Genomic DNA, 27,619 nt, shown 5'->3' with positions numbered 1-27,619 from the left:
GGCCAATGATGGCTGTGGAGTTGCTTGCACAGCCGATGAAGTCGAGTGACTATTGACAGCGGGGCCGGCTTGGAGTCGCTGGCAGTGGAGGGCAGATGTCGTCTCTATCGACTCGCACGGATGGCCTTGCAGCAGGGGGATGGGTCGCTGGGGAACTGCCAGGATGGCTCGGTGCGGAGCGGCTGGCACAAAAAAAAAGTGGGCGGACGAAACCGGGAGCGCTGGCCGCCTCCGGCTCGATCCAGTGCTGCGCAGCAAGCCGGCCACGCTCTGGCCGATGCCGAAATGAAATTAATCCGGCCACCTTCTCGCGAGCATGCTCTCGCCGGGCAAAGGCACGGCGGAGAGGCCCTCGCCTGCGTCTCGCCCTCGCTGGTTTTTGCTTTTTTCGCTCTCTGCACTTGTCCTCAGCCAGGCTCCAGCGTCGTTGACTTCGTCCTCACCCAGTCAAGCAAGAGCTCCCGACCACCAGAGAGTCACAGCACGGCGACAACCATGACCGCTCAACCCGCCTTCCGCACTTTCCTGGGCCAACGTGTCTGGCCCTCGCCCGTCCTCAAGCTCTACTTCCCTTTCTTCATCTCCGGCTCCACCGCCTTCTTCCTGTTCTCTGCCGCCCACTCTGCCCTGACCAACGCCTGTAGGTGGCTGCTGTGCAAACAAGCGCTGTCCAGGAGGGCCCTCCTGCGGTGCAATCTGTGACCGACTGTTTGCTGTGCTGGAATTGCTCTCGCGGAACGAATGCCACCCGAGATCTGACTTGTTTATCACCCCTATCCATCATATCCAGCTCCTCTTCCGTAAGTAGCTGTGACTGCCCATCGGATACGTCGACAAAATCCACGGCTCGATCATATGATTTGGAAACGGAACGGCCCGTTTGGACGGACGGATGGATCATTAGCACATGTGGACAGCGTTATGTGGCAGTGGTCTTGTCTGGACCAGGTCGCGGAAACGGCGTCCTGAGAGCAATTCGCGGCTCGCCCAGAAGGACGCCGATCTGCGGTGGAATCAGCCAGCGTCGGACATGGGATCAAAGTCGTTCGGCGATGTATGCCCCACTCGGGATCGGAATTACGCGTTCAGCCCATCTGGAAACTCACTCCTGTCGACCTGGCGAGCGACTAGATCACATCTCAAACGTGTGGCATATGCGCCGCTGCAGCGGTCTGCGGGTGGTCTCCTGGCTTTTCTGCATGGACTGGATGTGCTATGTCTATGTTCGATCTGTGCTGCGACGCTGACAATGAATCCGCTTCACCATCTCCTCCGTGTGCCATGATAACTGCAGTGAGGCCGGTCGCCTCGCTGCCAAGGAGAAGGCCCTCAAGGATGAAGCCGTCGAGTGGTGGAACCACCAGCAGTCCGGCAAGCCTGCCGCCCACTAAAGCTGTTTTTGTCGCAAGGAACAAAAGTAATATCCAATAAAGCGCATTGAACTGTGCTCATCTCCGGAGCTATTGACAAACCAGGCCTCCACGGAGACTCCGATTCGCCGAGCAATTGTGTGAGCATCTCCACCACCAGAGACGCCTCAGGACCAAGCGACTCAATCGACCTGAGATCGACCGGATGTATTCGGGACTGTGCTCCCAAGGCCAACAATATGCAGCGGCTGAGGAGAAGGGCGCTCAGGGACGCTGTCTCGTTTCGATTTGAACAAGCTGTATTGGGCCGGGACATGAGCCTAAGCCTGGGCCTCGCTGCTCTCGGGATCATCCTCCATCTGCAAAGCCATCAAGCCGGCCTCCTGACAGAGGTCGAGGATCTCTTTCGACTCTTCCTTGTTCAGTGTGCCCAGATATTCGTTGATGAGGTCGACGTCTTGTAGCAGCAGCGCCTCTGGTGTATGCATGCAAATGTAATCCCCGTGTAGTGTGAGAAACGGCAGGTCCCGCCAACAGCCATGGCACGGAATCTCCATGGGAGCCCCCTTCGCTCTGCTTTTCCAGTACACAACGGTACTCGGGGGGAGCTAGTTCAGTTGTGCAGATGTGTATGGAGTGCATGATACTCACTTTGAAAGCGTGGATCGAGGCCGTCAAAGACCTCGGCCCTTCGCAGCTCCTGCTCATCCGGATCCTCCGACAGAGGCAGTTTTATGGTTCCATCAGGCTGGGTGGCTGAAGCAAGCCGGGCCAAGGCCGCTTGGCGCTCCTGCTCCTGCTCCTCAAGATTTCGTTTTCTGAGAACCTCGACGCGCTCGACAATGCGATCATATGTTCGAGTTACGTCCTGGAAGAACATCTGACGGGCGCTGTGACTGGGCGATTGCAATCTACATCGCAAATCAAGGGCGAGGTCAGGCCAGATCGCATTCGATCAAATCAGGGCGTGTCGTCGAGGCTTTGTGAATCCCGGTGGGTGCTGGTGCATCTCGGGCTTACCTCTGGAAGAAAACAGGGACGCCCGCCCCCTCCTGTCCAAGAAGCGCAACGTATTGCAGGATCAGACTCTGCTGGACACATTGCTGCGAGCCTTTGGGGTCTCTGTTCATCTGACGCTTAAACGCCTCGGCCAGGATTTCGTCCGAGAACTCCTGGGTACAGATGTATTTGTGCTTGGCCAGGAATTTGAAGGAGGCGTCAAAGTCGTTGAGCTCGGCAAATTGGCGAACATCGGCGTTGGTGATGTAGTTCCCGTCATCTTCCTCGCCCGCGTCCTGGGCTTCGGTGGGCTCGACCTCGGCGGGCTGTGATAATGGAGTCAAAACAGAGTCGACGGTTTGCCGGCGCAGGCGCACTGGTGCCGAGCCTGATTGCAGACACACCCATTCATCCCGTACCTTGGAAGGGGTGTGGATGGTCTCGATGACCTTTTCTTTGGCCGCAGGCTTGGCGGGCTCCTTGGCGGGCTCCTTGTGGGCCTCGGGATGCTGGGCCAGCACCTGAGTATATGCAGGAAACGATGGTCGCTCATCAGAATCAGCAGCCAATTCGCGCAGTTAATCGACAGATCAACGCACAAGCCTGGCAAGGCATGCCAGCCGCAACGGACGTATTTTCAGCGACCGACTCAAGCCTGGACGCACTACTTGCTGTCCCTGTCGCTCCCACGACCACATCTTGAGGGACAGTCCCACACGAAGCAAACGACGCTCACCGTGCGGCTAAAGCCCTCCTTGTACATGTTCTCGGAGGTAAGCTTCTTGCCTGCTTCGATTTCGTCCTTGAGAAGCTCAGTCTTGATATCGGCGGCGCGCTGGGAGATGGTCTGCTCGAGGCTGTCGCATCCACGCACAAACAGCTCAATACCGGTCGCCTCGTTGTTCTCCTTGGATGCCTTCATAACATCCATGACGATCCTGAGCATGGCGTTCAGAGGCATGCGCTTCTGGCAGAAGGGGATGGGCTCGACGGGACCCCAGCGGGCATCCCGGTCCTTAGCAACGATGGCAAAGGTCTCCTGTCGGAAATTTTCCTCGAGACGCTCAAACTCCGCGCTGAGCTTCTGCAGACGCTCAAAGAAATCTGCCGGGTTGAACTGCGTTTCGGCAGCGGAGGCCTGCAGCGGGATGAGATCCTTGATCATGGCGAACGCCTTCTGGGCGAGGTCCATCTCCATCTGAAGCAGGACGGACTTGTCCTTTCGCTCCCGGCGTTGTTTGTGGATGTCGGCCTGCTTCCAGCGGATCATCGAGCCTTTGTCGACATTTGGGCTGGACAGGGCCATCGGATCGGCGTCAGTTGCATTGAACCCACACAGCACTCCGTCCCGGAAAGGAAAGGAAGCCGAGGCAGGACAGCCATCACGATCCGCTCTCTACCGGCCGACTGGTCCGCCGATGCAGTCGAGACTCACTGGCATTCAAAGTCGTCGTCGTCGCTGAGCTCGATCTTGTCCCATTTGCTGTAGTCTATCCGAAATCGGGGCATTACAGGCAGGGGGGAGGTCAGCCAGGCTGTCTGTTGGGTTCTCCAAAGAGCACTAGCCATTTGTTGCCGACAATTGGGCGCCGCATATGCACCAAGGATCAAGCCAGCGAGAAGATTTGGGGGGGGGCCAACCCATCAAACACTCTGAGGCCGTCTCCATTAAACGGCCCTCTGCACGGCTTTGTCGAAGCCAACACGAACGCCCTTGAGCCGATGAGGAGGCACCCATTGCATGAGGTTACAGGGGTATTGGCGACATCGCCGATAAGTGCAATAGAAAGGAGGTGTCCGACACGGGACGTACTGATCGTGGACATGGCGATGAGCGCTGATGCTGTCGTGTGTTGCTTCGGCTTGTCTGGTCGGGCTTGGTCTCGACGGCGGATGGAGAGATGTACAGAGGCGAGGAGGGCGGTGGGCGGTGGGGCGCCTGTTTCGTGGACAGCATTTGCGTTTTGGTCCTGTACACGTGACATGGAAGGCTCTGGAACGATCACCACCACCGCTCATGGCCGGCATGAATGAACGCAGCAAGCGCCGCCTGCACCTCCAGCAAGCATGGCCAGGGACAAAGCTCAAGATGTGCTGCCACTTCGTCGAGTCGCCGTGTTATTTCGGACACGGCCAGCAAGTGCCGCCGCATGGAGATGGCCGGTGCTGCTGCTGTAAGACTCAGTCCAGATCGACAAAGCTCCCAGCGAAAAGATATGCACCACGCGGGATATCAAGAGTAGTAGCTGTCCGAGGCGTGGTAGAACACATTGACATGTCTCCTGAGCGGATCGATCGCGACATAGCAAAAGTTCTGCGGGTGCTCCATGGGGAACAGGGGCGACAGTGCGCTGTCGAGCGCATCGATTCGATGGACATGCGAGGCCACTGCGAGCTGCCCCGTTGCAGAGTCTTTGGACACACTGTCATGCAAAGTGGGCCCCCGCATGGGCAAACGAATAAGCGTACTCAGCAAAACGTCTCTGAGCAGAGTCGATGACTGGCATGGTGGCGTGCCCGGTTCGCTGTCGACGCATTACTCCATACACGCTACCTGATCAGATCCTTGTAGATGCGCTTGGTAGCATCAAGATAGGGATCCAGAAAATCCTCGTACTGATTGACGCGGCCGCCCAAGCAGAGACCCTTGAAGAGCGCAAAGATGAACTCGGACCGGTCCTCGGGTGAAAACAGCGCAAAGGTCTCGAACTCGGGCATCAGCAAGCACTTTCGGAGCTCATCCGAGACCACAAAGCCATCGTGGTACTCGTCAAAGCACTTCTTGATTTCGCCCGTCTTGCGTACGATGCCTGTTGTCCCGGTGGGCGGGCAGGGCGAGCCGCCGTGTGAGCTTTTTAAGGGTAAAGGACGTCCCATGAGATATGCGATTCTCAGCGAAACCACACAGGGCGTTGCCCAGCCCATACTGACCGTGCTCGTAGAGCCTGTCGAAGAAGCTCAGCGTCACCACGGTGTGGTTACAGGTCTGCTTGTGGACCTTGGTGACCTTGCCGAGGGTGCCCCAGCGATCCATGGTCGACAGGACCCGGATATGTGGCTGCACATTGCCGTCGTTGAAGAATTCGAGCAGGAACTGGTCCATCTCATACGGCTGGAGGAATCGGTCGTAGCTGAATCGCTTGAGGTAGCAGTGGTCTCGCATGCCCCTGGCGCCAGCGGTGTCGTTAGCATTCCCGTTTTGCTCCCCCCCCCCCTCTCTCCTGGAGCAGATGCCTGATGTGTATGCCGGACCGGGGGTTTCATTCTCGGTACAAGATTCCTTGGAATACTACCATTTATACAGAAGCTCTTGGATATCTTTGTGGTCAAAGCCTGGAAACTTGGAATTTTCCAGAAAAGTAAATCCAAACATCTTTTCCTCGAGCTCACTTTTAGCCTTGCTGCATTCGCCCTGTGTGAGCTCGGAAGCCTGGGCTATCGTCTCGGGCTGGTCGGTGATCATGCTTGGTCGCGTGTGCGATTCGCAAAGAGAGAGATCTGGCGAGTGGGATCGGTGTCGTCAGGCTGCCTGAGACGAGGGCCAGGCGGGACGAGATCAGATCAGGACCGGGAGGCCATCGTGCGGCGCTGGCTCTCCTCTCCCTCGTTTGCCCGCCTCACGGCCCAGCTCGATGACCCAAGTGAGCGAGCGAGCGGGAAAGGGCGGATCCCTGGGTGATCCGGGACTGGCGATGTTTCAACACTCGGCGTCATCAGCGATGCAGGGCCGGCTACATACGAAGCCGGCCGACCCAAGCCCGATTTCCCCCAAGACGACCGGGATGTCCATGACATGCTGTATTTCAAACAGGGCGATCCATCGTGAGTACTTCCGGGGAGGGGGCCGATTGCCGGCCTCAGACTGACGGTTGTGAGGCCCACAAGATGCGGTCCGACGGGGAGGCGAGCGATCCGATAACTTGCTCCAACTCGAGCTGCCGTCCCTCAAATGCTATCCGCAGACGTTCGATGAGGTAATGCTTTTGATGCACCGACGCCGATAAGGCCAGCACGTCCGTGTGGAGATGGCCCTGGACAATCGCGAGCGCGGCAGCGTCTTTGGTCTTGCAAAAGTGCTCTATCAGGGCCTGATAGAGAGGAAAGTTGCCCGCAATCTTGTTCTCCTTCATCATCAGAAAGACCGACATGGCTCTCCCGGGGTCTTGGTCCAGAAAGGCCCGCACGGCCGAGTCAAATACCCACACGATTCTTTCGATCCGGAGCGGCAGCGCCAGCTCCAGAATCCGACGAACCGAGTCGAGCTGGCCGTCCTTGATGTAGCCGTCCATCAGCGAGAGGAGGAGGATGTGGTTAACCTTGATGTCGTGGCCCCGAGCCATCTCCAGAAACCGGGCAAACAGCTCGGGGACGATCGGGCTGCCGCAGAGCTCCGTCGGCAAGTCCGGCCGCAGATGGTGCGTCTTGTAGAGCTCCTCTCGCTTTGGAATCAGCCGCTTCCACAGCGAAAATAGCATCGAGTAGTTCCTCCGCTGGGCCCAGTACTTGAGCACAAACGAAGGGACACACTTGATGGGATCATAGCCAGAGTGCTGCATTTTGGCAAGCAGCGCCTCGACCTGGCCGAGATCCCTGTCCAGCAGATAGGCTGCCCGCAGCGGAACATAGTACAGATAGCTAGCGCTCTTGCGATCTCGGATCCGACACCTTTCGAGAATGTTATAGACCGTCTTTGAGTTTTTGAGCTCGAACGCTGCCTCCATGGCTATTCGGTGGACTTGAGTGCCGGGCTGGAGACCACTTGTCTGCATGCGTTCGACGAGCGCCAGGACCCGCTCAAACTGGCCAAGCGACATGCAGGCGTCAAGGAGAGCGATTGCGGCCTCAGGATCAAGAAAGGCTGTCGTGAACTGCGGATCCAGCTCATACAGCTGCAGGGCCTCGACAGCCTCGCCCGCCCGCTGCAGAGCCAGGATCCGATTGTTCCAATAAGACAGCTCATAGGCCCGGTTGCTTCCGTGCAGGCTCGTGCGCTCGGCATGATAGAATTCGAATCGGTCGAGGCTACCCTGGCGAGCCATTGAGCGTAGCAGGATCTCATAGTCGGTGTCGGTCGGCGGTTTGCCCAGCGAGCGGCGCATGTCGGTCAGGAACAGATCCAGATCGGAGGCGGTCTTGGATGCGGCGATCGACAGGAGGTGGGAATACTGATGCTGCGAGATGCGGTCGACCTGCTGGGTCTCATGCAGAGCTTGGTAAGTGTTCCATGCCGCCGTGACGTTCTGCAGATAGAGATAATCCTCGAGTTGCTGGACGAGGCCCCTGGAGGTCTGGATGGAGGCTCCAGACTCGTTCCGGGTTGGGGTGCGATTGGGACAAGTGGGACGACAGGGCACCACACGCACGGGCAGCCAAGTTGATGCAGCCGTCGCTCGAAGTGGGCTGGAGGCAAGGCGGTGCAGCCAGTGCATCGAAGATCGGAGCAGCAGCGAGCGGCAGCGAGCGGCAGGATGAAGCGGGGTGTGTGAGATCAGGGAAGGAGCGCGATGACAGCGAGCCGGCTCATGGATTCAGGTGTTCACTCTCCCCGCGGCCACTGCAGAGACGCTCACACTCCCGCTTCAGAACGGGCTCTCTTCTGGACTTGTTCTAATATCAGTAGTGTTATTTACAACGACGGCAGCCCTTTGCTTCCAGATCGAGGCTGCTCAGTATTAGGGGAGAGGGGAGAGCAGGAGGAGAGGAGGGAGGAGCATCGATCCAGCTATCAGGGAGCAAGATGGGAATAGTGCACACCGGCAGATGCCCAGTCTTCGTTCGTGAGGGCCATATAGGCACCAGGATGCAGATGTGCAGCAGTGGTGGGGGCAGGGTGGCCTTGGGCCCCAGAGCGAAAGCCGTACGCTTGGATGTTTGTCTCGGCGATGCCCCGGAGCTGAGACGCCGCTGTCAGATGCCCTCCGGTCAGCTGTGCTTGGTGCATATCCACGTCGATTGACGAAAAGGTCTTTGGCAGAGCGATGGCGCCTTGCGAGCCATCGCCGATGAGGGTGCCGGCCATCGGAATGTTGACCCCGATGCCGAGCTGGGGCACAAATGCCTCGGTCCGTCTGTTGAAAGGAGTGTGGCCAACCACAGGGGCGGCTGGAACGCTGCCGATGTGCGTTGCCTCCAAGATCGACTGCGGTTCGGCCGGCGGAAAGAGCGGCCATCCATTGTAGTAGGATTGCGCTGACGGAGTTGGCACCGTGGGGGATTGAAACGACGCTGAGATCGCTCCGGCAATAGATATGCGGCTGTGCGCTTCGTACAGGTTGTATGAGTTTACGATGTTGAACAGCTCCGGGTCGATCGTGGTGCCGATGGGCTGGTCCGGTGGGACTGCCAGCATTGACGGAGCAGCCGGCATCGTGCCCGCGGTCGTCATTGGGGTATGTCCCAGCATCGTGGCAGCGGCCATCAGCGGTATCGCCTGGACATGCGCGGTCTGCTGAGCGGACGCTGGCGGCTGCAGATCCGCGAGGGTGAGTGTGGAGGTTGATGCCGTTGGGATGGTCAAGCCGATCGACGCTGTCGCTGTCGTTATCGGCAGAGCTGTCGGCGAGATTTCGGATGAATCAGCATGCACACCGGGGCTGCGTTCAGCCGCTGTCGCCTCCAGGCTCTTGAGATAGATCGAGTTCCACTGGATGAACTGGTAGATGGCGCCTCGGAGGCAGTACGACAGCGCCGTCCCCAAGCTCTCCATGGTCAGCACGATTTCGTTCAGTGCGGTGAGGACAGACAGCTGGTTAGGCGAGTCCATGATGAGCTCCAGCAGTACAGTGCCGGCAGTCATCGAAAAGTGGGCGAACCCCGGTATCTGGAAGTAGGACTGTCGGTACATGTCTTCGGCCGTCCGCTGTCCGCCGGGTGCTTCGGTGCAGTCCGTGTTTTTGAGCCGCGGAAGGTACTTGAGACAAGTGACGATCTTTTGAGCGCTGTCGATGGCGCTGAAGTTGGGTCGGGGCGACATGACCTTCTGGGCCAGGATGTTGAGGGTGTGGTAGTAGGCGTGCAGATGATGCGACAGGTTGAAGACTTTGTACGAGTTTGGGTGGCGATACTGCGCCGGCAGGCTTGACAGCCACTTTTGCAAATCCTGAGCGATCTCAAAGGAGAGCTTCTTGCGCTGGCTGGGGCTGTAGTTTGGGCTCACCAGCATGTTGGTCAGGCGGCCGCCGATGCGTGAGAGGCGCACGTAGATGGTCAAGTCGGTGTATGTCTCGTCGTACACCTCGTCCAGGAAGGATACATCCCATGCTGCAGCGGCGTTGGAGAGGAATCAAAGCGGACAGTCAGATGGGAGCTGATTGTCGTGTCGGCCGTGAGCTCGGTGGAAGCCAGACTTGCTCATGACGGGTAACCGACAGCCTGAAATTCGAATGGGCGGTAGTCGCGCCTACCTTCGTCATGGATCACAGAGGGCCGGCCGCATACCAGCTGCTTGAAGCGGTCCAGGATGTAGAGCACAAAGAATGTGGCACGGTGCTCTCGCTTCTCGGCGGTGCTCGGCGGCGGGTTGCGCACCTGGTCAATGTTGAGGTGGAGCCCAAGCTCAACAATGATGGTCCAGGCGAGATCTGCAGGGTGCCGACAAACCCACATTGTCCGGTCAGTTGGTAGTAGTGGTAGTAGACGACTGCGTGTCGGTGTGCGGACAAAACAAGCAGGGGCCCAGTGCAATATATACCCGTGTAGAACCTGGATTTGAGAGACATGAGGTTGCCGCTATGGAAGCTAATGGCAGTCATCAGCACCAGGCACTGCAGAACACGGAAGTTGGGGTGATGGTACAGCTTGCTGATCTCGGTGAAGCAGTGGTCCATCAGTCTGAGTCGGGCACCGGCGATGTCGACCACGCCGGCCTCATGATACAGATTTGGCTCGAGAATCACATAGAGGCACATGGTCCAGACCAAGAGCGAGAAGGGCTGGATTGGGTTGGACCACGGTCAAGATCGAGGCGTGAGCGTCAGTTCCGAAAGACCTGTGCATCGGTTTGTCGGCAACACCTTGCTGGATGTGGGGGCGAGTCCATCGAATGAGCCCATCGGACGAGCGCATCGGATGAGCCCATCGACTCACCTCGGAGTGCGTATCCTTTTCAAACTCTTCATAGAATCGTGCCTGGTCAATCATGTCCAGGGACGGGGCAATGTACTGAAAATATACATCCAGGGCCTGCTGGGTTGTAGCTCGATCAAAGGGGAGTGACTCGGCATGGGGCAGATGCGAGAAGAGTCGGGTGCGGCATCGGACCGAGATATCGACGATGCCCAGCGGACCCCGAGGCAGCCAGGTCGAAGCAACAGCCCCGCCGATGGCCGTCGGGCCATAGTAGATGGTGGAGTTGTCGTTCAGGTTGTGGACTAGCAGAGAGCGAGCGGTGAGTGTTAATGGCGGGTGGTTGCCTGTAGACGGCAGAGAGGAGCCTGATGTTGAAGTGCCCTGATCGTGCCTCCGATCGCTCTGGCGACACTCACTCGAGCAAACGTTTTGTTGGACGGTCTCGGACTGCGGAATGGGCACCGATTGCGGGACCGGCCGGGTCGTTCCCGTTGTCGTTGTGGGGATGATCCGTGATGAGTGTGTGTCCATGGCGCGGAGATTCGAGCACAGGATGGATGCACCAAGTTGCCCGTGGCGATTGTGCCGGCGCGAATGCCGCACCAAAGCAGCCGCCATATCATTTGATGTGCAGATGTCGGAGATGTCGGAGATGGCCGGCAGGTAGGCAAGGGATGGGGTTGATTAGCGCATATTGGCGGCTTTCTCGGTGGAGTCGTGCCTTGCGATGGACGACGTGTACGCCCGTTGTCGAGGACAGCCAGCCCGGAGCCGGAGCCGAAACCGGAGCCGAAATCGGAGCCAGGCCGGACGGTCACTTGCAGCTATATCCGCTCCGTGCCGACGTGATGCTCAGGAGCTCGTAGGAGCTTGCAGAAGGGAATACGTACAGTCAACGGGCTGTCGCTGGACGACGAGGAGTTCCGTTGTCCGTCGGCCCCACCGTCGGACTCTGGCGACGAGACGGAGGCGTACGAGTTGGTCAGGTTGGCCAAGTCGCCTATTGGGGCGTACGAGGGCTGGCTCATGTGTGTGGATGGGAACGGGAGTCCGGACTGGGCGAGATAGCTGCCGGGTTCGCCACGGCGCTGCGGGCCTCGTTTGCGCTGGGGGGTAAAGTACGCTGGAGAGAAGCAGGAGTGTCATTAGGAGTGTCATTAGGGGTGTCATTAGTATGCAGAGAACAGGGCTATGGCTGGGAGCATATATTCTTGGTGAGTGAATTGCACACGACTCGCCATGGTGGTGGGATGTGGTCGAAAGTGGTGGCGGCTGGCGACGGAAATGTGTGGGCGACCGACACGGGCAGGGGTCGGCGGCCAAAATCCGCATTCACATACTGCAGGGCATGCCGAGATTCCGGCATGTGTCGCACGGGTGGCCCCCGCTGCATCGGTTTCGTTTGGCACGGCATCCTGTCGGCAGGACAGAGCAGAAACATGAGCATGAGCGCAGGCAGGACAGGGCGGCACCGAGTCCAGCGCGGGAGGGAGGGGAGTGATGGAGGCGGGTCCTATTCGACGCCCGAGGATTTGGACAGCTATTCGCTGTGGATCCAGCCCCTGGGGCCAGCTGGATACAAAGCCGAAGGACCCAGGCCTATCCAGAGCACAGGCGAGGGGCCGTTGTGCGGGTGCTGGCAATGTGGCCCTCGCTGAGGACAGTCGCTGGGGGAGGGAGAGGGCGCAAGGTTGAGGGAGTGGGGTGGATGCTGGGCGACCGTCGTTACCGTCGCAAGCTCTCTTGCTTCGGGTTTTCTTAGCGGGCTTTGCATCGAGCGGTTCCGTGGTATCGTTGGTCATGGTGGCGGCGGAGGGAGGCAGGCGGGTCGGCGAACAGGCTGCAGGCCCTTTCAGCCAGCAATGGGGCAGCAGAATAAGAGAACGAGGTCTCGGCGACAGGCAGGCGGACACGCAGAACGAGACCGGGCCGGCACTTTGGCAGTTGGTTTTCGGCCGGCAGAAGGACGAAGCGGTGCCGGCGCAAGATATACCAGATGCTCGCCAAGGCCAGAGCGAGACAGCGATGCGGGACAGCACTGCCGGGGGGGGGAGCCGAAGCTTCCACGGCAATACAGCCCGGCCTAAAAATACGAACAGCTTGTGCCCTTGCGAGCGCGGACGCTCGTGTCAGGAGGGGCAAAGGGCTGGGCATGACTTGCACACAAGAACGGCCAGCCAGGCCCGTGAAGGGGCAGGCTGGCGGGCGCATGGGCGGGGCAAGGATGCGGGCGTGAGGGCAGGGTGCATTGGTTCGTTTGTGGTCTGGGACGGGACGAGGCCGGAGTGAAGTGTCAAGACGGGGAGTCGTTAAGCAAAGTGTTAAGACGAGGAGTCGTTAAGCAAAGTGGTGAGAGATGTTGGGCTTTGCATGGGACATGTCTGCGGATGTTAAGTATTCGTTAACAACACCGGCCCGTGGTTGACAGCGGCATCTGTTGCTGCCGATAGCACAATCTGCGCCGTTGCCGATAGCACAATCTGCGCCGTTGGTCATCCAATGCACACCGCAGTGGATAACCCCATGCACACGGCAGTCGCATATCTGCTTGCACATCCGTCTCTTTCGCACCTTGCTGCCCGTTCGCACGCCCGCTTGAGCCCGCGCAGCCAGCGCGACCCAGGCGCCACCATGCCACTGCTCTTGCAAGCGCAACGCCATGCCGGATATTTCGCACCCTTTTTCCGGCTCTTTCTGTGACTCCATGGGACGGATCGCCCGATCCAATGCCGTCGCGGTCCCACGTCGGCGGTGATCGGGTGGGGCCGCTAGCCGGGCTTGGGATCGCTGGTCCAGAGGACGCTTGATGGGACCGCAGCGGGCCGTCGCCCGGTACCGAGTCCTGCGCCAGGCCCTGGTCTCGGCGATCGTTCTGGGCAATCGTTCTGGGCGATCCGCCCGGGCGGTGCTGACTTGGGCGGTGCTGGCTTGGCAGAGCGAGCAAATGCAGACGGCGAAGGAGGCGAGGCCGTTGCCACCCGGCTCTGGACACAGCCCGGCTCATGGGATCAGTCCTCGCCGGGCGCGCAAGCACATCGGCCAAGCACACCATCCAAGCGTATCGCCCAAGCGTATTGCCAAGCACATCGCCAAGCACATTGTCAGGTCGGGGTCGATGCGGTCGCCGTGGGACGATTTCAAATGGGAACGATACCGGTCTGCGTTCTGGCATTTGTCACTGCAGCCGAACGACCGCAGTTGTGCGTGCGATGCAATGCCCAAACAGCCATGTGTATCCACCCTATCCCACTGCCCTTCACCCACTGCTCTCCATCCCACTGACCTCCATCTCAACTCCACCCCCCCCGTGCCGCACCTCGGACTTGCAGTATCACTCGGGCACAGGCTCGGTCCCATCGGCAAGCTCGCACCGCTCCTTGCCAAGCTGCATCCCAGCCAGGCTCCTCCTGCCCGCCGTTTGTTGCCACATCCTTGCCGGTGATGTCCTGGCAGACACGCACCCGTCCTGTCTCTCTCCTGGGCTTGCCGAAAGTGAGGGCCACCAGACCACATCCGCCGACTCTCTCTCTCTCTCTCCATCCTGCTCCCTCCCCACGCCCACCAACCTTCTGCACGTTTCCGCCTCGGCTCGACAATGGCACAGAGCAGCCACGGTTGCTGGGCAAGAGCCGGGACGGGGGTTTCCCTCCCCTTGCTGACGCCACTGGCAAAACGGATGATCCAGATTTGCCCGCCAGCCAGGGTGGGGGACGGTGTGCATCCAGTGCATGGTGCTTGCGTTTTTTTGCTAGTTGTGCTCCAGGAACAGCAGGCGCGCACAGGCACAGCAAAGACGCCGCAAAGACACAGCCGACCGGGCTTGGCAGCTTCATGGTTGCTGTCCGGGCGGAAGGAAGGAAGGGTGTCGCTCGCTCTCGCGCGCTGCTGCTGGTGTCGGGCTTTGCCCATCACCTCCTCCTCTCTCCCAGCATCGCCGGAGCCACAATGGTGGTGCAGCGCAAAGTGCTGTTCCACAGTGGCGTCGGGGCCGCAACCTTCAGTCCACTCCAAAGCGAGGGCTTGCCCTGCTGGTCCAATCGACACCATCCATCCGCAGGAGCGGCATCCGGGCCGACGCAAAGCCGAATGATGTTGTGGCAGACCCAGCGGCTTGCTCAAGGTCAGCCAGGCACCGCCTCTCTCTTTCCAGCAAACCCACCATCCACACTCCCTCGTCGTGCGCGCAGGCCATGTGTCCTCGTAATTGGAAAAGTCATATTGCATTGCGACGACAACCGCAAACTATCCAAAAAATAAAATAAGCGACGATGCTTGCGCGTCTGGGGCAAAAATGCGCGGGCGGGAAGGCGGGTGCGACTCGTTCAAGTCGTGAGTTGTGGCGCGAACCGAGCTGGGGGCGGATCTGGGAATAGTGATGGGAGAGAGAGAGAGCCACGGCAGGGCGCAGAGGCAAGATGGGTGAGGGGGGGCTGATTCATCCACAGCATGAAACATGATACCGGTATATGCTGGCGCAGGCAGCGGAGGGAGGGTCAGTCAGTGAGGAGGGAGGTGGTGGTTAGGCAGAGGGTTAAATAGGGCGCGGGACACAGCCTGGCAACACAACACAGTTGTGGGAGGGCAGAGGGGGGGAGGGCTGGGGAATGCTATGGGGTAGATCATTGCAAACTGGTAATATGGTACGCAAACAAGAAAAGTAGTGGACAGAATAAAGGCGACGACGGCATTCACCCGAACGATGGAGCGCCCAGCAACCCGCTCGCAGGCAGAGCGTTGCAGCGAAGGCAGAATCGAGAGGGACTCTTTCAAGTCATCGACAAAAAACAATCAACAGAGGTCTAGTCCCACGGAGTTGGCTCCAGGAAGATCATCGTCGAGGTCGATGACGTTCAGAGAATGTAACTGTCGGAGTAGCTCTTCTTGAATTGTTTTCGACGGTTGGAGAGCTCTGCGGTGCAATCTTTGTTGAAGCTGGACGCTGCCATCGGTACGTAGTTTTGTGGCTCGCACCGCTCCTGGACGATACGATCGGAACAGCCGATGATGAGCATGCCTGCTGACCACGTCAAGCGTCGCCAACTGCACCACAGCCAGAACATGCCGACAGCTGCAGGGAGCACCAACCTTGTATGCCTTGTAAAAGGCCTTGTATCCTCCTGTCAGAATATAGATCTCGGGGTAGTGAATGTGCGGATAGTTGTGCAGGTTGTTTTCGCGATCAAAGCTTCGCAGATAGAGCGCCCTGGATAAGTTTGCCGAGATGGAGCCCCATCCATGGTTGCAAGTTAGCAAGGACATCGTGTGGCCACAGTTCACAAGCATCATCAGGCAGCAGGTCAGACAGGTGCACACAAAAGCCGGCTGAGCGAGCCTGGGCGATGGCGGCTTGCGAGGGAGGGCCGTTGCCCGATGCTTACATCTTTGGCGCGCGCTGCGAGGAGAACTCACAGTGGAAGATGATGACCGTGCGCTCGCTCTTGACGGGCTTGCTCTTGTGTGATTCAGTGGGTGGGTTCTCGGCATTCTCGGGCCAATCATAGAACATCTTGCCAAGCTCTACGATCGAGTTTACGTTCTGGGCAGTCTCGATGTGGCCTCCGCTGTACTCGTACGGGAAGCGGCAGTCGATGATGTGATACGAGTCGACTTGATCAGAGAACTCGCCGTTGAGCAGTCTATGTACCTGAAGAACCATGGCGGATCGCGGTCCTGCGTGTTAGAGGATGTAGTCACAGCGTCGTTGCCCTCTGCGCATCACCCACCACAGCGCCACCGACGCCACCGAGGAGACGGGGACGGGACGAGACGGGGGTATACTCACAGTTTCGGGGGAAATGCGTCGGATGGCGTCCTTGCCAGGCTCCGATGGAAGCAGCTTGGCTTGGTACGTGCTCTGGATCTTGCTGACGTCTTCCAGTCGACGGCCACCCAGGTACGAGTTGCTGCCCAGGACCGCATCGCTCTGGGTGCGCCGGATCTTCTGGGGGGGATTGGCCGGATCGCGCTGGAAGGCCGAGCTCATGTGCATGGGGTTGCCGGAGAGAAAGTCCATCACGGGTCGGTGCAGCGCCGGTCTCGGGATGTGGCTCCTCTTGGTGTGGGGCGGGGCTGTGCTTGATCCAGTCAAGGCCTTTTTGCTCCGCCCAGACCATTGCATGGTCGTTCGACTCTGAAAGCTGGTGGCGCAGGGGAGAAGGAGGAGGAGGTACAGTCGCCATGATGAGTGCCGAGTGTATCGTGAGGCGCGTCGAGGGCAGATAATACCCGTGCCCTGCTGACAGAGGGGACCGGCCGTTGGCGGCCGCAAAGACCAGGGCTGCAGCATGGCGAAGGAGCCAGCGGACACGTCGTTGGTCTGGCGACAGAACATCGACGCCAGCGCGCCGGATACGCGATGCCCACCTGTGGATAATCCTTTGTCCCATCGTGGGGCTGCAATCAACCATATCAGACCTTTCCTCTTCGTCGTCTGTGTCCCGGCCCATCAACGAGAACGCTGCATGAGCCAGGCGCTTCCCGCGCGGAACGAGCGGCGAGTTGTCGAGCGTCGAGAAGGTGGCAGATGTGGTTCGCGAAAACGATTTTACGGTGAAGGTGGTGTCGCTTGGGCTATCTTGGGCATTATAGAAAGCCTTTAGGAGCTCGCCGCCATTGACGGCTTCGGCTCTGGAAGAAGAGTGAGAGGTGTGTGTGAGTTGGTCTGAACGGGAAGAATGCCAAGCGAGCGCGGGTTGGAAGGAGGGCGCCGTGGACAAAGTAACAGCGAAGCAGAGAAGACAAAAACAGAGCCAGGTAACGACTTCAGCGAGGAACGAGGACTACGAATCCAAGAATGAGGGGCAAAGCAGACGACAGAAGCGACACCACCAACACAAGGACCAGCCCGACATTGAATCGCGTGTCCTGGGTGAGCCGCATGTCACAGCAAGCCGTCGATGGCGGACATGGGCTTCAGACACACACAGGAGGAAGGTGGGGACCGAGAAAGCGAAGAAATCCCCACTGCACAGCACTGAGCGATGGAGACAAACGATGGAAAGAGAGAAGCGGTGGGAGGACAGCAATCAACCGACCTGCTGTCAACACTCAAGTTGGCCGACAAATCTTGGGCGAGCGCACCCAAGGGCGAGTGGAGGCCCGAAAGGACAGACAGGTCGTGCATCTCTGCGGCTTCAAATGTATCGGGGGATCTTATAAACGACCGCTTGCCCGACGACTTCAGAATGGGCGTGGCAGGGACACAGAACTCGAAGGAGGGGAGGGGAGGGTTGGTGCTGGAGGGGAAAGGAACAGCACCGCATAAGACGCAGCAGAGAGGGAAACGAGCGGCCATCGACCAGCACAGGAAAGGCGGGTCAGGCACTGCCCCACAGGTTTGCTCATGGGCAGAGGGAGGGAGGGATCTGCCGCCAATATGCACCCGTGATGTATCCAAGATGATGGCGGCATTCGTTTCGAGCGTCATGCTCCACGGACTGGCCCGACCCGGACTGTATTTCGGCTCACATGGCCGACACTGCAGCAGTGGCATCGGCTTACCTCAGGGGCTCGTGCATTATAGCGGCAGTGCGAATGGGGGGGAGATGGGATTGGAGCAGGACAGACAGGACGGTGCAGAGGTGCGGATGTGCTCGGATGCAGTCAGATGATACAGCAATCAAAGGATCAACAGGGCATCTGTGGGTTGGCGGGAGACAGGACAGGCGAGGATGCCGATCAGCATGCAGATCGAAATAAAGCCAAGGAGAGAGATCTCGAGCGGACCAGAGGATGTCCAGGAGTGGAGCCGCTAGCACAGAGCCAGCACACAGCCAGGAGAGACAGGAGAGGGAAAGGCGGGTTGCAGAGGAGAGATCGCTGGAGTTTTGGGAGGATGGCAAAAGCGCAAGTTGGATGGACAGCGAAGCAAGGCCGAGCGACAGAGGGAGAAAGCTGGGTGGGGAAGGGCATGGCCGCTGGGGACTCGAAAAAAGGGCACGGGGGATGCACCCGACTGGGCCTCGCATTTGTGCATTCGCAGTCGCCAGCAAACCACTTGCCCACACCCGGCCCCGAACAAGCGAACAACAAGCGAACAACAAGCGCCGTAGACTGCTGATACGAAGGCGGCCAAACCGCCGGCCGACCGGGCCCGCTGCAACACACTTTCAGGGAGCGAGGGGCGAGTGCCAGACACAGGTCCACAGACAGCGATCCCAGCAATATCGAGGGATTCGGCAAAGATCTGTGGTCTGCCGAGGCAGTGGCAGGGTGTGCCAGAGCCGAGGCACCGCAACCGTCTCGGGAATGAATGGCGAATGCACAAACACAAACGAAATGAGGGGATGGAGAGAGCGAGAGAGTGTGTGTATCGGGGCAGCGAAAACCATCTCAAAGACAGTTTGCTGCAGGGCATGCCGAGAGACTGAGCTATTTTGCGAGTCGCTGTCGAACAACGAGGATGTGCATACGGCCGAATGCACAACAGACCAAGCAATGGCGAGATAGCCAGAACAATCGCTGGAGCAATAGCCAGAGCAATAGCTGGAGCAATAGCCAGGGTAATGGCCAGGGCAATGGCCGTGGCAGACAAGCACCAGAGGCGATCGCCCGAGACTCACCCACAGTATCGGCGGCGATGGTCGACAGCGACGGCGTCGGCCAGCGAGGGACGGGTCAGAGCGAGAGGCGAGGGACAAAAAGCGAAAAAAAGGGCGGTGGGAAGAACCGGAGCGTCGAGCGAGGGACATGGATCGGCGACGACGACGAGACGAACGAGCGCCTCGTCCCCTCTCCGTAGGAGTGATGTGACTATAAAAGGCTAGATGGATCGCAACAACAAGAAAGAGCCCCCGGGCACATCCTCGACAGGCGCTCTTTTTTTTTCGACACCGACGCGCAAAAGCCGTTGGCCAGACGGACTGCCATCGGCCGCGCTCTGTGCGTGAGCAGCGCTCGTTTTGGCCAAATTGCGGATCCGGAGCTTCTGCGCACATTGCAGATGCACAGCGGCCTGCTCGGCGACAGCGGGGGATCGTGCGGGGCGATGCAGGGCGATGCAATGCCATGCAATGCCATGCAATGCCATGCAGGGCGAGGGACCCGTGCCGTTGGATACGATAGCGCAGAACATCAGGCTCAATGTATCATTCGGTCTGTGCTGCACGTTGAAAAGATCAATCGGACACACCCTCTCGCTCAAACGACATGCCAGTCTCGAATCGCATCGCATTCGGCCAAGAACGACCGAGCGGGTCAGTTCATCTCCTGGGTGTCCGATAGCATCTCATCGGCCGAGCACCGCACAGCACAGGCCCCCGACCAACATCATTCAAGCCGTCCGTCTCGGAATGGGCTCGCTGTTGGCGCTCGGATCGATCATGATCGTTGCGGTTGCGCAATCTGCCCGGCAGCCATCTGCCGGCTGGCCGCCGTCGGGTCGAACCAGCCCGCCGGAGATTTTCCACACCGAGCGCGACAGAGCTCCTGTCTCGGCAGCCGCACTCCCTCCTGGCCAGTCGTTCCCACGGTCGCTCCGGCAGTATCAGCATCGGCCTCGGCCTCAGCGTCAGCGTCAGCGTCGGCATTGGTATCAGCCTCGCCCTCAACAGCACTATAGAGCCGAGGTACGCCATTTCACCCCAATGCCATCCAGCCCCCCCCCCAACATGGACACCATTGTCTCTGGGACCGGGAGTGCAGTATGCTGCGACTTCTTCACACTGGTCACTTGTTCATCTCTCACGTTCTCTGGACGAATGGCGGCGCCTGTATTCTCAAACTGTCCATTGTCTATCTTCCCATACAACCACGCATCGTGCTGTCTCAATCCCTCAGTCTCCGCAACCATGCCCGGCGTTCTGGTCAATCCCGATGGCGATGAGCCTGGAGGCGAGAAGCGCCACGATACTCCTAGTGCCCGTACGTTGGCATTTGGTTTGTTGATTTTTTTTGCGGATCTTTCTCGCTATTACAAACCATATCCGTCCTGCCGAGATTGTCTGACCAAAAACCTCACCGGGTCTGCGGTGTGTGTGTTTTATGTGCTTTGTGTTTCTGGGTGTGGGGCGGTGATTTTTCTCGGCAATCGAATGTCTCACAGCGATCGAGCACCCTGTCCTCAACGATGCCCTCAAGTTCGAGAAGCAGACCCTCGAGCGCATCAACAAGGACTCAAAGTCCCGGTTCATGCTTCCGCCCATCAACCACCCGGGCGAAGGCGATTTCCCGTCCCGGTCAACGACTTCGTCTGCGGGTTCGCTGGGCGCCGGCTCATCCAACCCTCTTCTCCCCTCCCACTCGCAACTCATGTCGCTGTCCTCGGTCGGTGCTTTATCGGGCCCGTCCTCGGTGCTGGGGCACGGTGGATTCTATCCGCAGTCCCCGGGCTCGGGCTCCAGCAGCCTGGCAGTGAGCACGCTGTCGTCGTCGTCCTCGGGAGTCAGTGGCAATCCCAAGGAGAGTTCAGCCATGGGCTCGGCCCTTGGAATCAAGTCGACGAGTGTGGCCCCGCTCTTTGCGGAGAGCGACGAGCGATATCACAAACGTGGGTCGCTGTCCAAGATCAGGATCGGTAACTGTTGCACTGATGATCACGCATTGACTGAGGAAGGGAGGGGGGAGGGTCATCGCTGGGGATTTGTTCATATAAACTCTCCATACGATACTTGGGGAGGTTGGCTAACTCTGTTGGCTTGCCATTGTACTTTATTTTCTCTTTGGTGCCCATCGGCCACTCCTCCATGGTGTCGGCTGCAGACGACGACCTCAGCCATCGCTTGAGCCTGTCGACTCCGCCGTATTCTGTCTGTGTCCCGGCCCTGGACAAGTCCAGAAGCTCCGGCATAGCAGCCACCGGCACTGGTAACAGCTGCACCGCCGGGACTGGGAGTGGTGCCGGCACCGGTGCAGGCGCTTCCTCGTCCTCCTCCACCGCCATCGGCAACGCCAGCGTGGTTCCTCTGCCGGACGGATGGCAGGAGGCTTGTACCAAAGACGGCCGGCCGTATTTCATCGATCACAACACGCGGACAACCACTTGGTCAGATCCACGAACGCTTACCTCGACGACCAAGTAGGTCTACCCAATGTGGCCGAGCCAGGGCGCGAGCGAATCGATCCAGGGCTGGGCGGGTGACTTCTACTGTGTTTGAGATCGCACGGCCGGCCCAGTTGGAGCATCGCACACACTGACTCTCGGTATCGTTGGGCTTGCGTGCATCTCTGCTTTTGTGGTTGCGAATCTCCGTCATATGCCCATCGCTCCTGCGCACCGTGGTAAATGCTCCGTTTAGATATCGGGTCAAGGATCAACAAGGCAACATCCAGGAGATGGTTCTCCCGCCCAAGCACCAGAAGGGCGAGCTTTCAAAGTCCCAATCCACGTAGTGTATCGTCCCGGCCATATGACGTCGAAGAGAGGGTTTAGATGGGGTGTGCCAAAGGGTGTGCCAAAGGGTGTTCCAAGGTCCGAGAGGAAGCGGCGTGCTGGCACACCAACTCCTCAAGAGACTCTGACCCAGTCCGTGTGGCTTTTGCGTTCCCTGACTGTGACTCCAGGCTGATTCGCAAGTCCGATCCGGATGAGGAGTTCTCACACGCTGGCAGCCAGCCCAACCGATCTTACTTCTTTGAGGATCCACGGAAAAAGGCCGAGGAGCGGATTCGCAAGGTATGTTGCCTTTAGTTTTGGTGGTAATGGTGGTGGTGGTGGTGGGGGCCCGGTTTGGTTGAGATCGCCGCTCGAAGGTGCTCTGCATGACATTCTCATGCCTTTGACTGGGGCTATCCGAATCGTGGTCTGGAAGGGTGTCCTTGGAGTCTCGTTTCCCGCCTAGCTGCCTTGCATTTTCACACAGGTTGCAAACTGCTGACGCACGGGAGTCGGGGGAAACTCTGGGCTTGCTCTTCTCTTTGACCGGGTTCTGCAGAAACTGCGGGAGATGAAGGACTCGGACGCGAAAGCCAAGTGAATCGACCCTCGGCGGCAGCAGATCCCGGCATGTGTCGTCGCCTCTGTCGACGCATCCCCGCACCAGGGTTGCTCATGCCGATGCATGGTCAGGATTGTCGCCCCGGACTCGTGTGTTCTTCTTTCCTCCCCCCTGAGGCTGCTCAATACAGTTCTGTTCAAGAGATGGTCTCAGTCATGCACACTGACAAGAGGCACCCCAGTCAGTGCGTATGAGAAATGTTGCACGCTCGAAACGCCACCTCCCTCTTCCGCTCTACAACATGGGCAAAAAGTATGGACAGGGGTGGGGGGCGCCAAGCCGTATTGATGCACATCGTTACTCCGGTAGCGATTTGGGAGGATTGAGCCTATTTTTTTTTCTTCGTGCGGCCGGGTCGGTCTAAACCGTTGCAGGCAAGCGAGCAAAACAAGCGAGTAAACAAACAAGCTGCCGGGTGATATTGCTTTGAAATTGGAGCGAATGTGAATGAAGATGGCGAAATGACAATGGAGGAGGATAATCAAAATCAAGCGTAAGGTAAATGTGGTGAGCCAGAGCCTTCCACCTCTCTCCAGCAAATTCTCTGCACAGCCTCCAGAGGACTGAGAGAAAAGTACGGGGACAGAGGAGGATAAGGGGATCGAGCAGCCAAGGAAATGGTACAGGAATGCGAGTTAGAGATTGGGGAATGGGGGGGGTTGATGAATGTCATAAATATGTCACATGAAGTTGTGGGATCAAAAAAGGAGTGAAAGCAGAATATAGCCGAGTCGGTGGACGAGGTGGACTGGCGATACAGTATAGCACGACCTCCGAACGCAATAGCAAAGCCACGACGCACAATTGATGAAGGCTGGTGGTAGCGGCGGCGGGGAGGGATGGGGGAGATGCCAGGCGACCGATAAAGGCAGACTGAGTCGTCTCGGCAGATGAGACAAAATAGTAATGAGGATGAATGGTAGAAACGGAAGCCAAGCTGCGATGCATAAAAGAAAAGTAAACAGCAGGGGGAGGGGGGTGAGAGGTGGATAGCGAGGCCCGATGTCTAGAGTTGAAAGCAGATGTGGCGAGGAGAGAAATAAAGTGACCAAAGGGAATAAATAGAATGATGCATCCGAGCCAGATCGTTGCTGTGGTCGACACAGAGGCTTCAGTCCATCAAGGACATGCATTCTGAGAGCATGCATCGCGATTCCTGCAACGAGCAAGGCGATTCAGAGAGAGTCAGCAAAGGATTACATCGGTGGTTTAGGATCGATACACCCAGCCACGCATGTCTTGCCCGCCAGGAAGTGTATGCATCGGCCGCTAGATCGACGGCATTGGTCTGGCGCTTACCTCAGCAAAGCCAAAGAGGGCATTCACTACGCTCTCAACCCACGCTGTCGGTTGCTCTGTCAAGGATTTGGTCAGAGCCGCGGCGACAACCACGGACGGCGGAAACTTGAGGAAAGCGTAATCTGTTGGAGTACAGCAAGGGAGAAGAGCAGAGGCACATCAGTGCTGGGTCGATCCTGGGCGATGCAACGGTGGCGCGAGCGGGGGGGGGGCACCAGGACGAACTCCCAAGGAAGGGTACTGGACAGGCAGCCCGAAATAGGCCCACCAGCAAGTGTCCGGATGCAGCAGCATCAAGCTCCACGGAGGTGGATCCAGACTCACCTTCGATGGACTTTTCGATGCACGCTTGAATGCTCGACCCGACGCGAGTAAACACGGAGATGTGCTCCTGGCAGCTGCTGTGGACCTCATCGAGGACGGCCTGGTGGGGGGGGGTTGGGCAGAGGATCGATCAGTAACAATGGTTCGCCAAGGCGCGCGGTCAGTATGGGTAGATCCATGGCTGTGGCCAGGTCTTCAAGGCTCACCAGGGGTGTGGGACCGGCAATTTTCCAGTCGAGGGCGCTCAAGATCTTGCGTTCCATTCTCTAGAGGGCGAGGAAAGTGGGGGAGCGGAGGCAAGACGACGCCGGATGAGTTAGGTCGCTGTCTCAGACGAGCCGGTGGCTGCAGATCCAATCGAGCACGGACATGGCGATGCAGCCTCAGCCGAGTCGCATATCGGTCATTGATTGAATTGCGTATCTGCCCTGGACTGAATCGAAAAACGGTCGCCACACGTGCGGATCCATCCCAAACCCAGCACACGGCGTCAAAAACAACAACAACCAAGAAGTACCTTGAGATCCGAGGGCTGCCACTCGGGAAAGTGGCTGCAGGCGATCATGTCCGCGATGGAGGGCTCGTTGGTCTCTTCGTTGAACTTGCCGGCGAGATAGACAGCAGTGGTGGCGAGGAGATAGAACTGCGGTTGGCGACAGACCTTGACGACAGAGAGATAGCGGTCAAAGATGTTGACGCTCTTGGAGAAGCTATCGCGCGAGTAGCTCAGGTGGCCGCTGAGCACGTCCATGTAGGAGACCATGGCTGGACGCAGCAATCCATCGCGATCGACGGCGAGAGACGAGGCGAGTTGACGTGTGTGTTGTGGTCATGGGAGCAGTACCGAGGTTGGGGCGATGAGTGCGATGAATGCGATGAGTGGATGAAGCAGTGGATGCCGAGGTGACAGATATAGCAATAGCAACAGCAACAGTCGTGTCTCGGTCTCGGTCAACGATGCAGTGCCTCCCGGGCAGTGGCTTGTCATTACCTGATCGCATCGAGGCCTGCATCTTGCCTTTCTGGCAGTTGGCTAAATAGCAGGGATCGGGCAGGTAATCGCGCTCGGACTCGCATAACTTGGTCAGGCGCTTTGTGGGTATCGGGGTCCATGCGAGGGCGTTGCTGGCCGGCAAAGCCACGACAAGCGGCTCGTACGAGGGCGTCCTTGGGCTCGGGAGAGGATTCTTGCTTGGAGAGACGTCGCTGGCAAGCAGATCGGCGGTGTCTCGATAGGAGGTCGCGAAGGCGGTGGAGTGCGAGGGCTTGGTGGCAGGCTCGCACGGGCTGGCGTGGGTTGTCGTCCAGTAGTAGCTTTGGGGAGCCGGCCAGGAGGGCCGGGGCGGCCGAGCGGCCGGGAAAGGCTCGACTTTTCGATAGGAGTCGAGGTGCTGGCTCTGCGGGGGACTGAAGGTTGGCCGAAGACATGGCGCTGGCGAGTGCGGGCGGGAGCGAAGACGGCGTGGGCTGCAGGCGGGCTGCAGAGACGGATATGCCAGAAGCCGAGAAGACGAGGACGAGGATGGGGGCACAGCCGTCGACTGCCAGGGCCGGGGCTGGGAGTACAGCGGGGAGATGGGGGTTGAGAATTCGTAGACGGCGGGAGCGTAGGTTGGGGTGCAAGCAGCGACGGGGTGCGGGTCAGCCCAGGATCCAGTCGACGGACACGATGGACACGACGGACACGACGGGCAGAAGAACGGACGACGCTGCGACGGCACTGCCGAAGGCGGCGGATAGAGAGCATATTCGGGGCTCAGGGCCGACATGGGAGAGCGGGGCAGATCGTGGCAATAGACCCGGGGATGGCTGGGGAAGACTGCCGAGCCTTGGAAGGGGTGTCGGCCCGAGCCCGAGGCAGGAAAGACCTGGGCGACGGTGCTGGACGGATAGAGCGGCACAGGACACCTGGAGGCAGCAGACACCGACGCTGACAACGAGAACCCAAAGGGAAGCCAGGCCGTTCCGTTGTTCTGCACGACGGGATGCGGATGGAGAGGGCCGATATCGTCGCGATCATGGGCTCTCCTCTTCAGCGGGCGAGGATCCTGGGCAAAGGTGATCGGGCGTTTGTGCATGGTGGATAGGGGAGGGGAGGATCAGAGGCTGGGCCGCGGCGTTAGGAGTCGGGAGCGGTGGTCTGGTAGTGGTGGTAGTGGTAGTGGTAGTGGTGGTAGTGGTGGTGATGCGATGCAGTGGCGGTCAGCGCAAAACCGAAGAGCCAAAGGACACTGCAAGAACTGGACGCTGGAGGAAGCGGGCTGGAGACTCGATGGAAACAGCGCGACGGCGATTTGGAGGCAGTAATGGCGAAGACCGGCGGTTGCAGACGACCGATGCGAGGGGAGGGTCGATGCGGCGGCACGGCTGGCGAGTCGAGGGGACGGCCGAGCAGGGCAGAGCAGAGCACGGCGCTGGTTGAGAGGCTCCGAGAGATGGTCGGGAGCGGGGACCCTGGATAATAGGCAGCAAAGGCCTGATGCGATGGGAGGGAGAGGAAGGAAGAAGAGGGGAGGAAGGGCAGCCGAGGGAGGGGGCGAGGAGGAGCGAGGGACATCTTATGGGGGGGTGTCCATATGCGGCGGCGAGGGAGCTGATTGCAATGCATTTTATTGCGACGGATGTTCCTGTTTGTGGACCAAAGGGAAAAGCTGTGTCCGCCAAGTGGGCAAAGAGGCAACGGGGGGGGGGAAAGCCGAGGCGAAAGGCCACAAGACTCGCGGCCGCACAAAGGCCACTGGGCCCGTCGGACCGAGCGGGGCGGGCGGGCGGCGGGTGTCTGGGGGCAAGCGAGCGGGCGTGCGCGGAAGGGGTGCGAGGGGGGGGGCGAGAGCAGCGGCGTGGTGGTTGTGGAGCGCCGTGGGTATTAGATGAGCACAGGTGTTAGCAGCAGTGTTAATAGTAGTGGCATTAACATTAACGGCAGTATTAGCAGCAGTGTTACCAGCAGCAGCGACTGCAGCGACGATAACACCGCCGCGCGAGCGAGAGCAGCAAAATGCAGGCGAGCCCGTGCCGGCGAGGACAGAGAGGGATGCAAGTGCACGACAAGCGCGACCGAGCGCCAGTGCGAGCGTCGCGGGCCAAAGGACGACAACAAGCAAGCGGGCCATGTTTGCGCACCGCAGCGGCAGTCGTTACAGCGTGCCGAGGACAATAAGACACTGCTTGTCGAGGACAAGAGCACGGCGCAGATGGATCACATCATGCACGGCGAGAGTTATCGCCTCAGTTTAACTCGTGGTGTCAGTTTAACTCGTGGTGTCAGTTTAACTCGTGGTGTCAGTTTAACATATAAAGTCAGTTTAACATATAGAGTCAGTTTAACATATAGAATCCGCTCTCTGGGTCGATCCAGATTTATCTCGTCGGCCGAGTCGTTACTGTCATTGCACAGTCTCGGAGCGACTATATGCAGAGTGGGCGGCCTGCTGGTCCACGCAACATCGATGGATTGCCGTTTCCAAAGCGGCTTTGTCGTCCATCTCACTCGCATCATCTCACTCGTATCATCTCACTCGTATCATCCATGTCGTTGATCCATGTCGTTCATCCATATCATATACATCCATACCATCCATATCATATACATCCATACCATCCATATCATATACATCCATATCATTT

General features: G+C 58.8%; 8 protein-coding genes across 8 annotated transcripts; 2 read left to right on the top strand and 6 right to left on the bottom strand.

Annotated features, from left to right (window-relative positions):
• Positions 1-381: 381 nt before the first annotated feature.
• Positions 382-1,459, top strand: BJ171DRAFT_493015 (uncharacterized protein). The gene is made up of 3 exons (XM_053109875.1): positions 382-640; positions 791-800; positions 1,295-1,459. Exons 1-3 carry the CDS (start codon positions 496-498, stop codon positions 1,389-1,391), a joined length of 252 nt encoding a protein of 83 aa, XP_052969637.1. The 5' UTR covers positions 382-495; the 3' UTR covers positions 1,392-1,459.
• BJ171DRAFT_493013 (uncharacterized protein) lies at positions 1,440-4,281 on the bottom strand. The gene is made up of 7 exons (XM_053109874.1): positions 4,183-4,281; positions 3,805-3,859; positions 3,106-3,661; positions 2,789-2,890; positions 2,391-2,695; positions 2,022-2,281; positions 1,440-1,845 (listed from the first exon to the last, which is right to left on the bottom strand). Exons 1-7 carry the CDS (start codon positions 4,193-4,195, stop codon positions 1,691-1,693), a joined length of 1,446 nt encoding a protein of 481 aa, XP_052969636.1. The 5' UTR covers positions 4,196-4,281; the 3' UTR covers positions 1,440-1,690.
• A 293-nt stretch (positions 4,282-4,574) lies between these two features.
• BJ171DRAFT_277520 (uncharacterized protein) lies at positions 4,575-6,140 on the bottom strand. Its single transcript, XM_053106865.1, has 4 exons — positions 5,663-6,140; positions 5,301-5,536; positions 4,924-5,179; positions 4,575-4,792 (listed from the first exon to the last, which is right to left on the bottom strand). The coding sequence occupies exons 1-4, from the start codon at positions 5,830-5,832 to the stop codon at positions 4,603-4,605; spliced, it is 852 nt and encodes a 283-aa protein (XP_052969635.1). The 5' UTR covers positions 5,833-6,140; the 3' UTR covers positions 4,575-4,602.
• Positions 6,134-7,861, bottom strand: BJ171DRAFT_493010 (uncharacterized protein). Its single transcript, XM_053109873.1, has one exon. It carries the CDS (start codon positions 7,796-7,798, stop codon positions 6,227-6,229), a length of 1,572 nt encoding a protein of 523 aa, XP_052969634.1. The 5' UTR covers positions 7,799-7,861; the 3' UTR covers positions 6,134-6,226.
• Positions 7,862-7,975: 114 nt separating this feature from the next.
• On the bottom strand, positions 7,976-12,528 carry BJ171DRAFT_493008 (uncharacterized protein). The gene is made up of 8 exons (XM_053109872.1): positions 12,166-12,528; positions 11,777-11,851; positions 11,327-11,559; positions 10,853-10,883; positions 10,455-10,738; positions 10,060-10,300; positions 9,773-9,949; positions 7,976-9,629 (listed from the first exon to the last, which is right to left on the bottom strand). The coding sequence occupies exons 1-8, from the start codon at positions 12,236-12,238 to the stop codon at positions 8,095-8,097; spliced, it is 2,649 nt and encodes an 882-aa protein (XP_052969633.1). The 5' UTR covers positions 12,239-12,528; the 3' UTR covers positions 7,976-8,094.
• Positions 12,529-15,286: 2,758 nt separating this feature from the next.
• BJ171DRAFT_578666 (Rhodanese-like domain-containing protein) lies at positions 15,287-17,953 on the bottom strand (the record flags this gene model as incomplete). The annotated part of the gene is made up of 7 exons (XM_053113909.1): positions 15,287-15,412; positions 15,522-15,639; positions 15,815-16,080; positions 16,219-16,573; positions 16,851-17,063; positions 17,471-17,671; positions 17,937-17,953. The coding sequence occupies 7 exons, from the start codon at positions 17,951-17,953 to the stop codon at positions 15,287-15,289; spliced, it is 1,296 nt and encodes a 431-aa protein (XP_052969632.1).
• A 2,271-nt stretch (positions 17,954-20,224) lies between these two features.
• BJ171DRAFT_638245 (uncharacterized protein) lies at positions 20,225-22,492 on the top strand (the record flags this gene model as incomplete). Its single annotated transcript, XM_053115739.1, has 6 exons — positions 20,225-20,297; positions 20,479-20,949; positions 21,135-21,450; positions 21,671-21,760; positions 21,936-22,047; positions 22,307-22,492. The coding sequence occupies 6 exons, from the start codon at positions 20,225-20,227 to the stop codon at positions 22,346-22,348; spliced, it is 1,104 nt and encodes a 367-aa protein (XP_052969631.1). The 3' UTR covers positions 22,349-22,492.
• Positions 22,493-23,488: 996 nt separating this feature from the next.
• BJ171DRAFT_578664 (uncharacterized protein) lies at positions 23,489-26,070 on the bottom strand (the record flags this gene model as incomplete). The annotated part of the gene is made up of 6 exons (XM_053113908.1): positions 23,489-23,503; positions 23,669-23,790; positions 23,993-24,092; positions 24,199-24,258; positions 24,510-24,757; positions 24,984-26,070. 6 exons carry the CDS (start codon positions 26,068-26,070, stop codon positions 23,489-23,491), a joined length of 1,632 nt encoding a protein of 543 aa, XP_052969630.1.
• Positions 26,071-27,619: the final 1,549 nt, after the last annotated feature.

Source organism: Polychytrium aggregatum, assembly GCF_025602895.1.
Source record: "Polychytrium aggregatum strain JEL109 chromosome Unknown BJ171scaffold_7, whole genome shotgun sequence".
In the NCBI taxonomy this organism is placed as follows: Eukaryota; Fungi; Chytridiomycota; class Chytridiomycetes; order Polychytriales; genus Polychytrium; species Polychytrium aggregatum.
Note: the sequence above shows the minus strand (reverse complement) of the source record. Positions and strands in the feature narration are given on the sequence as shown.

What these genes read in the sequence shown, in the direction of transcription:
- BJ171DRAFT_493010 (XM_053109873.1), bottom strand. Translation starts at nt 7,798, where the DNA reads ATGCACTGGCTGCACCGCCTTGCCTCCAGCCCACTTCGAGCGACGGCT.
- BJ171DRAFT_493013 (XM_053109874.1), bottom strand. An exon ending in AGGAGGGCTTTAGCCGCACG is followed by an intron (nt 2,891 to 3,105) that starts GTGAGCGTCGTT and finishes GCATATACTCAG; the next exon opens with GTGCTGGCCCAGCATCCCGA. An exon ending in CCTCGATCCACGCTTTCAAA is followed by an intron (nt 1,846 to 2,021) that starts GTGAGTATCATG and finishes TGCATACACCAG; the next exon opens with AGGCGCTGCTGCTACAAGAC.
- BJ171DRAFT_493015 (XM_053109875.1), top strand. Translation starts at nt 496, where the DNA reads ATGACCGCTCAACCCGCCTTCCGCACTTTCCTGGGCCAACGTGTCTGG.
- BJ171DRAFT_277520 (XM_053106865.1), bottom strand. Translation starts at nt 5,832, where the DNA reads ATGATCACCGACCAGCCCGAGACGATAGCCCAGGCTTCCGAGCTCACA. An exon ending in CAAGAGCTTCTGTATAAATG is followed by an intron (nt 5,537 to 5,662) that starts GTAGTATTCCAA and finishes CGCTGGCGCCAG; the next exon opens with GGGCATGCGAGACCACTGCT. An exon ending in ATCTACAAGGATCTGATCAG is followed by an intron (nt 4,793 to 4,923) that starts GTAGCGTGTATG and finishes TTTGCATGACAG; the next exon opens with TGTGTCCAAAGACTCTGCAA.
- BJ171DRAFT_493008 (XM_053109872.1), bottom strand. Translation starts at nt 12,238, where the DNA reads ATGACCAACGATACCACGGAACCGCTCGATGCAAAGCCCGCTAAGAAA. An exon ending in GAATCTCGGCATGCCCTGCA is followed by an intron (nt 11,560 to 11,776) that starts GTATGTGAATGC and finishes GCTTCTCTCCAG; the next exon opens with CGTACTTTACCCCCCAGCGC. An exon ending in CTCTGTGATCCATGACGAAG is followed by an intron (nt 9,630 to 9,772) that starts GTAGGCGCGACT and finishes ACGCCGCTGCAG; the next exon opens with CATGGGATGTATCCTTCCTG.